The 15,284-nt window shown below is 34.7% G+C and overlaps 1 protein-coding gene across 4 annotated transcripts in view; it reads left to right on the top strand.

The window, feature by feature from the left end:
- The window catches only part of LOC127876105 (uncharacterized), a 50,747-nt gene that overhangs the window by 31,927 nt on the left and 3,536 nt on the right, over window positions 1-15,284 (top strand). For all 4 annotated transcript variants that reach the window (XM_052421034.1, XM_052421033.1, XM_052421032.1 and 1 more), the window contains 2 exons: window positions 956-1,445; window positions 3,878-4,328. In XM_052421034.1, the coding sequence (XP_052276994.1) occupies window positions 984-1,445; window positions 3,878-4,328 (913 nt within the window). In that variant the 5' untranslated portion in view covers window positions 956-983. The remainder of the gene's footprint in view (window positions 1-955; window positions 1,446-3,877; window positions 4,329-15,284) is intronic.

Consider the following 15,284-nt stretch of genomic DNA (forward strand, 5'->3'; position numbering starts at 1 on the left):
TCTCTCTGAAGTTTTTATGATTGTATTAACGTTTAACAAAGCAGTTTAGGTTAGTGTGCGGCTTTAAAGGGATCTTTTCACGCTTTGGTAAATTGACAAAATTGAAAAACGTTGTTTCAGATTCGTAAGTTTTCGTTTTAGTTATGATATTTGTGAGGAAACAGTAATACTGAACATTAACCATGGTCTAATATAGCCATTATATGCATCTTTTGACGATTTTAAAACCTAAAAATTATAAAGCGTTGCAACGCGAAACGATTGAATAATTTGGAGAGTTCTTTTTTTGTCGTTAAATTTTGTGAAACTACGAAGATTGCTTATATAAGGTATAAAATACGTCAAGAATGTGTACTCAGCGGAATAGCTCAGTAGGATAAAGCGTTTTTACTTCAGGACTCTGGCAGGACTCCAGGGATCACTTGTTCGAAACCTGCTCCGGGCAATGTTCTTTTCCTTTTTTTATTTTTTTTTCTTGATTTTTTACTGGAGCTTTTATGATCCAATGTTTACATTTATCAATATAAAGCATTTAATGAATAAGTTAAAAAAATGCCAAAATCTGTGAAAAGGCCCCTTTAATAATTCATTTTATAGAAAAGAGCATAATACATCATTACAAATATAGAATTTCCCTCACGTAATCCGCTATAATTGCGATCTGCTTGTCGGAGTTTTCTAATCACTAGACCACGTGACTATGTGGGCGGAGCGATCGATAATTTGGCGACTGGTCAATTAGTTTATATTTAATGATATCATTTATAGCGGACACGAGTAGAACACTGGGTGAGCTATTTCATATATATCTTTGCGACCTCGTTTGAGACTGTGTACAGTACACATTATAGATTTCCTCTTGTGCGCAGTATTCGTTTAGACGGAGGCCGCTTCATAATAAGTGTAGGGAAACGAGCAAAGGTAAATAAATGACTATTCTGCCTCACTATTTCAGCGCGCATGTTTACAGTGCCTTGCTGACGATGGTGACTGCCCTGAAGCGCAGATGGCGGCCGTTCATCGCTCTTCTTTTGGGAGGGACCACCTTGCTTGTGCTCCACACGGCATTCCGTGGCGAGCCCATTATAGTCAGCGAGAAAACCTGGGTGGATTTCCCCGTGAAATATTCATCTAGCGGAAGCTCGAGTTTGACAACTTCCTGCACTCTAAAGCCATCGGAAGATTCCCAGTTCTTGAAGGTGGATTTACGAGTGATAGTCATCACGTATGGACGCCCTCAGTCGCTCCTGAGGCTACTCCGGTCGCTGGACGCCGCTAACTATGACCGAGACTCCGTGCTCATTGAAGTATGGATTGACCGCTCATCCTGGGGTCAAGTGTCCAATGAGACGCTGGCGGCTGCGCTCGGTTTCCGGTTTAAAAAGGGTGCGTGCCATGTTCACGTGCACTCCGTCCACGTAGGCATCAGTGGACAGTGGCTGACGGTAAATTTAAAAAAATATTTTACTGAAATACGCTAACAAAACAAAATTGCTTATGTAATAACGAAAGCACTGATTGTTTTAGTAATTTTGAGTTATTTGTTTCTTCAGCTTTTACTTTACGTGTTTGTTATTTAAAAGACGTAAGGAGTCCGACGTTAGAAATATCCGGGAACAATCACTGTATACCCGCGTTTTAGCTTGTTAAATGTCGTATAAAAACAGGTACTTTAAAATGGAAACATGCACCAAAGATTGGAACTGAAAACAGTTACTACTTTTTTTACTATTCGTCCAAATTAAAATGCAACTATGAAATGAATAAATTTTATACCCAATTCATTTATTTTGAAAAAAAAGAATAAGACCTGAAATTCTAATCATGACAAGATTTGTTAGAAATAAATTAATCTCAATGTATTTAAAGGTCAAATGCCGATTTTATTACGAACAATGCTATTTTATAAATATGCATATTCTAAAACGATTGGTCTCAACAAGAGCATTGGCAAAATATTATGATACGAAAAAACGATGATCTTGTTTTCCGTAAACCGCTCGGATATTTCCGCCACCTATTTTGGTGGTGACGTCATTTTTACACAACGCGCATGACACGAAATATCGTCCATTGTTATTACGGATTGGAGCTTGAACACTTCGCGCTTAACGTCAAATTTGGCATCTGATCTCATGTTATTTTGTTGTTGTTTTTTCGCTAAGTTTCATTTAAAGCGTGTGTTGAAATTAGTTGTTTGCATGACAAACGTTATTCGACATGGTTCAGTGTGTTGCTGTCGGGTGCATGCAGCGTCCGAAAAAAAAATCGAAATACACGCACTGGATTTCATATTATGTTATTCCTTTTGGAAGATCACATTTACGGATTATTTAAAATGCCACTATGTTTCAATTTCATGTACGCATCAATGGTTTTATAGCAAAACCCCTTTATTTGAAACCGTCTCTAATCATCAAGGCATCAGAACAACAGCTATATAAAAATAAATAACTCAAGTTATTGTCTGTGTCACCATAAAAATAAAAAGTATTAAAAATAGTATGTGTGTTTATCAATTATATTTCCTAAACGTAAAAGAAATTATGAGAGAATAAAAATTAACTATGTAAACTTAGTTATACGGATATTTAACACAAATAATTGACTGTTTTCTCCACAGACTAGATACACGTATTTTTTTAAACGGCAATAAGAATAATATTCATAAAATTTATACTGTTTGCTAACAATATTTGGTATGTTTTATTGAAATATGCACAATATAATATAATATGCTAATGGTTTTGTGCATGGATCATACTTATTGGTATTTATTTTATAAACACTTAACAGCTTTGCATTGTTCAGTATTGATAATTATCTGGATTGCATTTAAGAACACACAGACAATGATTGCTGACTGATTTTTCTTAACTTTTGCAAATATCCAGCAAAAGCGAATCTCAAATTGAAAAAGTTATCAGAACAGAACAGAACAGAATATTTATTTTGACTTAATTAAGCATAACAAGATTATCGTCCTATACAAAAGTTATCGGCGATTTGTATTATTCCAGATGGTGTCATGAAGTTCATTTTTATTTGGGTTTGAAATGTGTCGTTATCAGCGGATATATCTCAAGTTGGTTATGGCAGTCGCATTAAGGTAACAGATACGATATTAACCTCTCACAATCAAATCAACTTTGTATTACTACACCAAGGTCCCATCCTGCTCCCTTTTATCTACACATGGCCATATTTTGATTTCATCACATTGTTATAATGGAGGTTGTATTTCCAGTTTCAAAAAAAAACATTTACAATTCTATCAAATATCCGTTCTGTGTCGATGAACCGTACAACGTATCATATTCAACGCTATCGTTCTGTAGATATACAATCAACGAAATCAAAAATAAACGGTGTTTTTTCCGGCATGTGCATTAAAAAATAAAATTATATTTAACAATCCCTATTCCATGCACGATGGGCATCTTAAGCATCGTCAACAGATTCCTCGCTATCCGATTCAGAAAAATCTGACTGACAATCACTAAATTCTCATAGTAACATATCCGGTTCAACAGAAAATTCTCCATAATAACTATTATATTCCATTTTCATTTACATGTATTTTCTTTCAAAACTAGAGAGAAATATCACATCCAAAGCCCTTTTATGCCGGTTCGTTATTGCGGGCGAATGAACACGGGTCCAAACTGCGTCACTACCAGTTTGAATGAAAATGCATAAAATTAATGCAATGATGTTAAAAGACTAATGCTTTTGTCAAAACCAACTGATCGAGTGTGCATGGCTTCGCATAATAAGATCTTGGTAATTGTTTTATTAATTGTATGTTTGTACGCTCGAATTCTGCAGTTTACACTTACCGGGTATCACTACATGCTATCCGATTTTCTGTTTACAGACATGGAACCCCGCTAGTGACACCGGTGAAATAGCTGTAATTTTTGAAGACGACCTTACTGTTTCGCCATACTTTTACAAGTACCTCAAGTTAGTGCATAATACATACGGACGGCGCAGTGACGTCAGTGGATTTTCCCTCCAAGGGATCAGCTTACGTCATAGTGATGGGAAGTGCTGCGTTAACGTGCCATTCGAGAACAAAGTGTTTCTATACCCAACTTTGGGGACTTCCGGTTTCTCCCCTAACCGGGTAAACTGGTTCAACTTTCAGTCGTGGCTTAAACGTATAAGGGACAAAGGTCTTCAAGCTCCGCTAATCAATGATCACATCTCGGTGAAGTGGTACAAAGAACTGAAACGGCAGAGCGAAGGAGAATCCATGTGGGAACTGGAGTATATATACTACACGCAGATGCAAAAGGAATACACGCTCTATCCTAACTTCAACGGTTAGTTCTTTATATAATAATGAGCCGTGCTCTGTGAAAATTGGCTTTTATGCATGGGCGTAAAGTGCCGTCCCAGATTAGCCTTTGCAGTCCGCACAGGCTAATCAGGGTTGACACTTTCCGCTTTTATGGTATTTTTCGTTTACGGGAAGTCTTTTCTTAGCAAAAATTCAGTTGAGTTGGAAAGTGTCGTCCCTGATTAGCCTGTGCGGACTGCAAAGGCTAATCGGGGACGACACTTTACACATGCATTAAACTCCTTTTTCACAGAGCACAATCCAGAGGAAATATGAATAAATTTTATTTATATACTCGTTTCCTCCGATGAAGACAGCTGAGTGAATTGTTTATTAATGTAAAATATTTAAAGCGATAATATTGTGCATAGCAACGAGCGTTAAGAATGACGCATTTTGTGTCACTTTCGAAAAGTATTAAGCAAAATGATCATTATGTCAACTTTTTGAAAATGAAAGAAAAATATATGATCAAACAATAGTGCAATTTTTGACGATGCTGGAACAGCATCGTCTAAGGTATGATAACCATCAAAAAATTCTTCACAATGGCGACCTATGTAAAAGACCGAGCCAGTCCGATTGAGATAACTCGATTTTTCAGTTACTTCCCTAGGCATTCGCCACTGCGTAGGAGATTGCTCGTTGATTTTCATTGATAACATTCTCCTAACAGAGTTGTCGTTCGTGTTTCAACATTCAACAATGGCCGCCCCCGTGAGAGTCTCGGTTAAAAACTTTCTTACTGCATAAATTGGCTTGTTTCGCTATTTAGAAGCTGTCATTTATGAGATATGAATTATTTATTCACTAAATCTCCGCTAATGACAACAATGGATGGAATTCGAAGGATATATTCGATGTGAATGGATCACTTTCTACAACAATGGCTTCGCCCATGAGAGACTTAATAGCACTCGTGTCAAAACTTTCTTACAGCTTAAATCGGCTTGTTTCGCTATTTAGTAATGCAACAATAAATGGAATTCGAAGGATTTATTCAATGTGAAATGAAGCACTTTCTGGATCTCGACATATTGACAAGGCAAAACTGGCATACTGATGATACTGGTATTTTAGTTATCAATTTAAGTCACATTTTGCTTTAAATAAATTTTATTCGAGCATTTTGCGACTTATTGAATGACTATGATACCCGATATCAACATTTCGTCGGGGATTTGCAGATCCCCAAGCTGTCCTGAAATTCAACATTGATTTCAAACTCTTTACTGGTTTGAACTCTCTCTTCTATGTTAGTACTTTTCATCATTTTAAAGTTAAATGAACTGTGTCACAGTGAAAGAGACATTAAGGTGATTGTGGCCAGTTTGGATCTAGATCAGCCTGCAGTCGCTTGAAAGCTGTTTGCTTAAAAGCGTTTTTCTGACAATAACAAATAATTTAATTGGATACTGATTGGACTGCGCTTTTCCTGTGACCTGGCTCAAATAATAGAATTGTCATTAATCAAATTATTTATTTCGAACATTAATCAATAGTTTTTCTTGTCCCTCGGGATCAATGACTCCAGCACTTTCCTGTTGAGAATTGAATACTGCTAAAGGCGATGCTAGAAGACGTGAGAGATGTTGCACCTTCCATTATCGCTCGATTGTTCATTGTCGGCTCGGGTACTACGTACATGTACCCCGGGTACTCTTCAGTATATTTACATGTATCCCGGGTACGGTAAATATACTTAAATGTACCCGGGAAATTTAACCCTAAATCAGTCGTTGTCGACTTTTTTTTGTTTTTATTATATATACACATTTAAGTCAATTTTCTGTAGAATGGCCTCTATATTATCGGAACACATACTCAAAAAGCATGTTGCTGCAGTGTTTTTTGAAGAGAAGTGTTTTAAAGATAATCGGTTGCGCGTTTTCGACATCGGATTTCGGGCGCGAATACAATTCGGGTACAGTCTAATATAGACCGAGTACAATTACGTATATTTACCGTATCTGGGGTACTTAGAGTACCCAGGGTACATGTAAGTATACTTAAGAGTACCCGGGGTACATGTAAGTAGTACCAGAGCCGACAATGACCAATCAAGCTCCATTATCCCTCATGAACCGACTCAAAAAACCGAGTCGGCAATATTTGACTTAATTTTTGGTTTGGTTGCTCTCGAGGGATAGAACATTTCAGAATCTTCCTAAAAGCTCTACGGGTTTGATCCCCAGAAGCGACATTGAAAACTAGCATACTTTGTTATCTAAAAGGCTGCTAAACCTGATATACAATGATAATGTGAATTTTTTCTAACATGATGTTCATCAGTTATATAAACAGATGTTAACGGACGACTTATGATCCAGTGATCAGGGAAAAACTGTAACTTACAAAGGTGTGCGACATTTATCGTTAATGTTGCGACACATATCGGCAGTTGAAATTTTTGCGACATTTATCGTTAAAGTTGCGACATATATCGTCAGTAGGATTTCCGACATTTATCGTTCCTTGTGACATTTATCGTCAACGTTGCGACAAATCTCGTAGCCTGTGACATATAACGGCGATGCGACATTTAACGGCGCTACACAGCTGACACCGGTTCAATCCCGGTACACGTGAGTTTGGTTTGTGTACTCCAAGTTTCGTTTGGGTACGCCTGCTTCCACCCACATCACCAGAACACATGAACATTGAATGCCTTTCAGTAAAAAAAATAAATTGCTGGAAATTGCAGTTGTAATTCAAACTTATTGCCAAATTATATGAGTCAACTAAGAATTTAGGTAAGTTTACAAGAGTGCTGTGACGCAGCCCGGTTCCTCACATAAAGCTGCCTAGGGCGTCGATCCACATCGACAAATTCGAAACACAAACACACACGGGTTAAACATTTGTAGCAGACAACACGATGTGAATGAGAATGTGTTTTCGTTTGGTAGAGCTTTCAATTGGACGGACAATAAAAAGGACAAACTTTAAAGTTTCAAGGTTTGCGCATATTTTACTGTGCATATATATATTAAAGTAAATTGACAATAAACGTAAAAACCCGGTTTATTTTGTTTTATAAGTGCTTAACACGTTTTACGGATTCTCATGCTAATGTTTTTAAATGTGCTAACTAACATGAAGAGCCCATTGCCAAATCATAATTAAACGCACTAAAAGTAACAACATTCACACAGTAAGAGGTATTCAGGGAAATAGTTTTAATTAATTTTGAATAATTAACAGTACTACAACCTAAGATGGGGTCGCGTTGGTCCCATTAGAGGGGTGGGCGATCAAGGAACCTGGAAACTCCTTAAAGTCAAATGTGTATCCCCCTCTCAAAACGCCACCCATGGCAAATGTACTGTTATTTAAAGGCGGATCATGTTTTCATAAAGGTCATGTTAGTAAGTTTGTCATTGCGCATTCCTGTTCACGGTCATGGTTGGGTTGCGAAAACCTGTCCATTTGCAAGGACTATTTAGTCGACTAAACATATGATATAGCAAGTTTGATATTTCTTTCCTGAATTGCTGTAATGGCTAATACTTTGTATCGCTCTTCTTTGATAACAAATATCCTTACTTTTCTGTTTGCGCATCTAAAACTGAATCGACTTTGTCTAGGCAGATAATTTACGAACTCAAATAACCAACTTATTGTTAATGAAATTGTCATTAATATGTTTGCCTGCATAGATCTACGTGTTGAATAGACGAGTCTCGGCGTTAGAATACATGCAGAGCTTCTATTTGTGTCCATAAGTCCTAGCTGCGAATTAGTTCACGCATAGTAATTATATCATGATCCCCATTATTTGTCAATGAATTAACAGGATGGATGATTAGCAACGCTAGGGGATTTGCGTTTGTCTCTCGCGCCTAACCTTAGTTTAAAATGCAAGCGGTATTAAAATTATACATACGAAGTCCATAAGCCGTAACACATGTACTGGGACATATAAAAAACAACATTACAAGTTTGAAATATGTCAAACGCGTTCCGACCTCAAATATCGCATGCAATCTAATGGCTTATTTTTTAGAAATGTTTAACTTTAGACCTGGTTACGATAGAAACATTGCGAGTAGATTTGACTGAAACAAATAAAGACATTTTTTTACAAAAGGCTATGTACAGTATTGTCATATTAACGTCATTTTTTCTTATGATGTATGGTTAAACTTGTGAAAAGATCCGATCTTACATAAACCTGAATAAATGATAAAGTCCTTACTGAATAGTATCAGCATATTTAACTTTGGTATCATTTTAGTATTATTTCCTTAAATAAACACGTAGTTATCATTTGGTTAATGAACAACTGTATCATTCTCCTTGACAGAATGCAGTCCGGGTCACGTTGGTTGTCAATATTTAATGTCGTAATGAGCAGTATTATTGCACGACGATGATCTGATATGATACTATGTTCCTAAAGATTTTTAATAAAAAAAATATGTAGTTAATAATCGCTAAGGTTGCATTTAATTGTGCATCAGAACGTTGGCGCTCTTGTCTGCCTTGCTATTAAGAAGTTAAATGGTAATTAAATTTAAATGTATTTAATTGCATTCATTCTAATCTTAATTTGAATCGTGATGCTATGTGGCTATTTTTTATTAACCAATTTAAATGTATCATGAATAGTTCTGTGCCGTTTGTGAGAATTTTATCTTCTTAAAACCGGTTTCAATCGCCGATGCTTTCCATTGACAATCCAAGACAGTGATCACAGTTAAGTTCATTTTTGTGTGCTCTCTGTTTAACTCTGGTCCGTGTGTACTACATTTGTTTTGTGCCTCGTTTTTTGGCGATTGGTGTCTTGCAATAAATTAAGGACCGCGTTGTATTATAAGGTTTTTTACCTGCTGTCGCATTTGAATATTAACTGTGTGTCTGTTTTCGTACGTGAGTTGGACATAAGGGCAGAACACAGCAAAAACCGCCACTTCAGAATTCGATACTCATATTAAATTTCACCCAAAATGGAAACCCTACAATTAGCAAGTAGTTCATTTTTTATACGGAGGTGGAAGGGATGACGCACTATGGTGGATTATGGAGAATTTCAATATACTTCACTTAATGGAGAAGCGCTATTATTTAGGCAACAACTTATCTATTTAAAGGTGTTTTGTTTTGTTTTTAAATGAACCAATTTTTTTTTCGAATTTAAGAAATCAAAGAATTCATTAAATGAGGTGTGAAGTGGTTTCTCCTCTGTATACGTAACGCACCACCTGTAAACACTTAAATTCGCCAACGGCAGGAATAATGATGTTTATCCGCCTATGAAGTTGTTAGTCAAATCCTTCAGGTAAATAATCATTTAATGTTTTTAGATTAAATATTAATACGTTTACTTGAACAAGTTAACGAGCATGTGGCACTACGCGTCGGTTTTTTTACCATTAAGGTTACTGTTTAGAGCGAACGATACAATGTTTAGGTTCATTCAATTAACATTCAAGTTTTGCACCTGCTAGAAAATAGAGATTGTAATTGTGTATTTGCCATGTTTAATGACTGCTGAAGTAAATTTTTTAATGTTGTAGTAAATATACTCTGTTTTTAAGAATACTTAATGCAGTGCACAGTATGCCCACATCCACCACAATCACACGAATTCTGTGCATAAGGTTTAATTAAAAGATATTGCACTATAAAACAGTTTTATAATGCACGTAGCTGATGCATCGAGGAAAATTAATTTCTATCAACAAAACACTGTATAGTAAGTTAATTATCGTGAATTAATCCAAAGTTTAAAATAACGATAAAATTGCAAAACCATCCATAAATGGCATCACAGCTCGTAAACAAGTGAGGTCACGGCAACGTCAATAATCATCACAGTACACTGCACGGATTCGAGAATATGTTCTGGACAGTAGTATTTAACGGAAGTTTTGAAAATTAGTATTTTAAAGTTTAACTAAAAGAGAAAATTGCAAAACCATCCACAACCACAAACAAGCGATGTCACGGCAATGTCATTAATCATTTATCATTATATACTTTGCTGATTGGCGAATATTTTCCGTAGTATTTTACGGACAAAAAAAATAATCGTATTTCTAATTTTCTTATTTTTTATTCGATTAAAAAAATGACACAAAATTTCCGTTAAAGTGATATTATGGGCATTTTTCACTGTTGAATTGAGCTGAAAAGAATTAACAGGTCAAAAGAGTTAGTTCAAATGTGGTAACTGACCAATTATATGCAGCTCATCTTACTACCAGTTGTTTATTAAAAATTTATTTTATATTCGATATTTTACGTGACTCACCCAGTCCTGTAAGCTGAAATGATCCGTAAAACAAAATTGTGTTTTTGTGTCGTATGAACGAATCTGCACTAAAACTAAATTTAGGTTCACATCGTACAAATGCTTTATTTTTCTCTTTCCGGGATATTGTTTTATTATGTTGATGCTTCATTAACAAATCTAAGTGTATATGAAGTGAAAAAAAAACGGTTGCGATTGGCACCTATAAGCAGTTAGATGCCCATAATATCACTTTAAGAAACGGATTGTATCACGGAGAATCATTTACACCAGATCTTAGTCTAGGTCATAGTTCGAGGTCCAATATGGAAATCGTGCACTGACTAACTGATAAATTTATATAGAGTTTGCGACATTTCCTTATCTTTTGTTCAAACATGTTTGAAGAACAATGTCTGCGACACATCGATTTTTATTTATATTTTGTTTTTCAAATTTTTATGTCCCCCACTATAGTAGTGGGGGACATATTGTTTTTGCCCTGTCTGTTGGTCTGTTGGTCTGTTGGTTGGTCTGTTGGTTGGTTGGTTGGTTTGCGCCAACTTTAACATTTGCAATAACTTTTGCAATATTGAAGATAGGAACTTGATATTTGGCATGCATATGTATCTCATGGAGCTGCACATTTTGAGTGGTGAAAGGTCAAGGTCATCCTTCAAGGTCAAAGGTCAAATATATGGGTCAAAATCGCTCATTTAATGTACACTTTTGCAGTATTTCAATATTCAAGATATTTGGCATGCATGTGTATCTCATGGAGCTGCACAATTTGAGTGGTAAAAGGTCAAGGTCAAGGTCAGCCTTCAAGGTCAGATGTCAAATATATGTGGCCAAAATCGCTCATTTTATGAGTACTTTTGCAATATTGAAGATAGCAACATGATATTTGGCATGCATGTGTATCTCATTGAGCTGCACATTTTGAGTGGTGAAAGGTCAAGGTCATCCTTCAAGGTCAGAGGTCAAATATATGTGGCCCAAATCGCTAATTTTATAAATACTTTTGCAATAATGAAGATAGCAACTTGATATTCGGCATGCATGTGTATCTCATGGAGCTGCACATTTTTAGTGGTGAAAGGTCAAGGTCATCCTTCAAGGTCAAATATATGGGTCAAAATTGCTCATGTAATGTCACTTCTGCAATATTGAAGCTAGCAATTTTATATTTGAAATGCATGTGTATCTCATGGAGTTGCAAATTTTGAGTGGTGAAGGGTCAAGGTCAAGGTCATCCTACAAGGTCAAACGTCATATAGGGGGACATTGTGTTTCACAAACACATCTTGTTATATTCTAAAACTCGATGAATACTCTGAACATGTTGATTCGAAAGTTACACATTTCTTTGAATTACACGCTTTATAGGCAAGTACTAATTTATCAAACGTTCAAGTTTTAACAAAAGTGAATGAAGGAAATAAAACATTTTAAAACTCAAATTAAATGCCCTCTATGATCTGGACATGTTAGAGTGTATTGGGTAAAATGAAATCTAAAAACAAAATAAATGGCAATAAAATTTCAATACATGCATTCAAGGATTATTTTGAAAATTTAAGTAATACTTTTTCTCATTGTTATAATGCCGAATCTGAAGAATTTTGTTCAAATAATAATTTTAATGAGGAAAATTGTACTTTTCCAGAACTAGATCAGCCGATAACATTAGATGAAGTTAGGAATGCAGTTAAGGGGTGTTGCGGCAGTTTATTTAACCGAGGATATATTTATAGCAACACCGATGCTATTCTCACAACCCAATAGTTTTGTTATCAGAATCATCACAAATTAATGACCGAGTAGGTTCATAATAGGTACTCAGTGGTTCAATCCCAGGTGCAGTTAACTTTTTTTTTCTTTCTTTTATTTCATTCTTGTTTTTTTTTTCCTGGAGCTCTTAAGTCCTGTTGTTTACATTAATCAATTAAAAGCATTTAATCACAAACTTCAAAACATGCCGAAATTTGACAACAAGTCCCTGTTATTGATGATTAAGGTTGAGTTTGATACTGTATGGTCTTATGTTTGTGATTAAATATTGAATTAGTGTTGTGTTTTTTTTTGCAAACTGTTGTGATCCTAATTAAGATTGTAAACAATCAATAATGTTTATGCATATCTCTAACAGTCTATGTACCGGTACTTGTGTTTCGCCTTATTGCTGTTTTTTATGAAAGTTGACATAGACGGTAGGGATAGTTAAAAAAAAATCTCTGTTAAAATTGCGGTGACCCCCCTTTTTTATTTTTGTTTTATAATAACAATACGTAGATGAACATATTTGAGCAATATCGCAAAAAGTTATTAGATAAAACTTTTTTAAATTCCATTTTTGTGGTTAAAATAGTAAAAAATTGACGTATTTTGGGGTGACATAAAAATTATAAAAAATTAATTTCTTAAAATTTAACTTGTGTTCTCCATTTTTTTGGTAGTTTATGGTTTAATAAAATGGTATATGATATATCTTAGCTTATCTAATGTCTACATGTTGCCAATTTCATAGGTTATTAATCATTTTTATGCAATAAGAGATTTTTCAGTTTTAATGAAAAAGTACATGTTATATAATGGCGAATAAAATCAAAACAAGGCCGGTGACCCTATGTTTTTATTTCATTTTTCATATAATATTAGTATGGATTACTCAAATATAAATTTTGAGCAAAAGTTATTAGATGGAAAAAAATCAGCAAAACTGCAGCAACACCCCTTAAACGCTTAAAACGTAATAAAGCGGCTGGTAGTGACTTTATTTTAAATAAATATTTTCTTGAAAGTTTGGATATTTTATCAAATCATTTATGTGACATGTTTAATAGTATTTTAGTTTCTGGCTTTTTCCCCAATCAGTGGACAGAAGGAGTTATCATACCTCTGCACAAAAAAGGCTCTGTTGATGATGTTAGTAATTATAGAGGGATAACACTTGTTAGTTGTTTTTCTAATTTGTTTACAACCATTTTAAACAAACGTATCGAATCGTTTTGTGAAGACAATGCTAAAATTTCTGATGCCCAATTTGGATTCAGAAAAGGATGTTCAACTGTTGATGCCATTTATATCTTGTTGTCTGTTGTGCAGCATTATTTAAATGAAAACAAACGTTTGTATGTTATTTATGTTGATTTGCTCAAATGTTTTGATAGTATATATCGCAATGCGTTATGGTTAAAAATGTATAAATCTGGTGTACAAGGTAAACTTTTGAGAATGATTAAGAATAAGTAAGAAAATGTTAAATCTTGTGTTAAGTCGTGTACATCATATTCTGAATACTTTAGTTATGCTGTCGGTCTAAGACAAGGGGAGGTAATGTCCCCGATTCTTTTTTCACTGTTTGAATAAGATTTGGAACTATTTTTGCAAGATAGCACATTGTCTGGCCTAAATATAGACGACATAACCTTAATTTCATTATTATTTGCGGATGACATGGCTATTCTAGGTAAGTCACCAGAAGAAGTACAGAACCACTTAGATAACCTATATGTCTATTGTAATACATGGGGGCTTAATGTAAATACTTCAAAAACAAAAATAATGGTTTTTCGTTAAATTCGGAAAGATGAAAAATGGACATATAATGGCCAAGATATAGAAATCGTCGATAATATTAATTATCTCGGCACTGGTTTAAATTACACTGGTAGTTTCACTTTAAATCAAGAACATTTGGTTGGAAAAGCCCTTAAGGCTATGAATATTTTACTCTATAAATGTAAACAGTATGATCTTAAACCGAAATTATTTTGTCAGTTGTTTGATTCTTTTGTTGGATCTATTTGTTGTTATGTCTCTGAAATATGGAGTTTCAATAAATGAAAAGAGATCGAACGCATTCATTTAAAATTTTGCAAGAGATTGTTAAATGTGAAAATAAGCACATGTAACGCTACAGTTTATGGTGAGCTAGGCAGATATCCATTATATGTAAATAGATATGTACGAATTGTTAAGTATTGGTTAAAAAATATTAACAGTAAAAATATTATTATACAAACTGTGTATATTCAAGCATTAAATGATTGTAATAAGGGATGCAACAATTGGGTTTCAAATGTTAAACAATTGTTAAACGATTACGGATTTTCCTATGTTTTTGAAGCTGCAAATATAACTAATAGTCATGCGTTTGTTTGTGAATTTAAATGCAGAATTGTTGACACCTTTAAGCAAGAATGGTTTGGTGATATGAATAGAATTTCTACTCTAGATATGTCTAGAATGTTTAAAACTACTCTTGAATATGAAAACTATTTAGATTCATTACCCAAGAGTCGACGTTTATACTTTGTGAAATTAAGGGCTTCTGCCCATCTATTGAGAATTCAGACAAGAAGATACTTACGCAACAATATCCCCAGTGAAGGACGTTATTGCCTTTGTTGTAATCGACGGGATATAGAGGATGAATTCCATTTTATTTTTGGTTGTTCATGTTACCGTTTTCTAAGGCAAAAATTCATTAAACGTTTTTATTTCATAAATCCATCGGTTGTTAAGTTCCATAGTTTATTAACATCAACTTGTAAATTTGAAATATTAAATGTGTGTACATATGTTAAGGGAGCATTATCTGTACGAAATGCTATTTTAAATAATACCACTGAATTATAGTTTGACTTTCTTCAAAGAAGTGTATGTATCACTTTGCAGTCACTGATAGTATTTGCAATA

Source organism: Dreissena polymorpha, chromosome 4 (assembly GCF_020536995.1).
Source record: "Dreissena polymorpha isolate Duluth1 chromosome 4, UMN_Dpol_1.0, whole genome shotgun sequence".
Taxonomy (NCBI): domain Eukaryota; kingdom Metazoa; phylum Mollusca; class Bivalvia; order Myida; family Dreissenidae; genus Dreissena; species Dreissena polymorpha.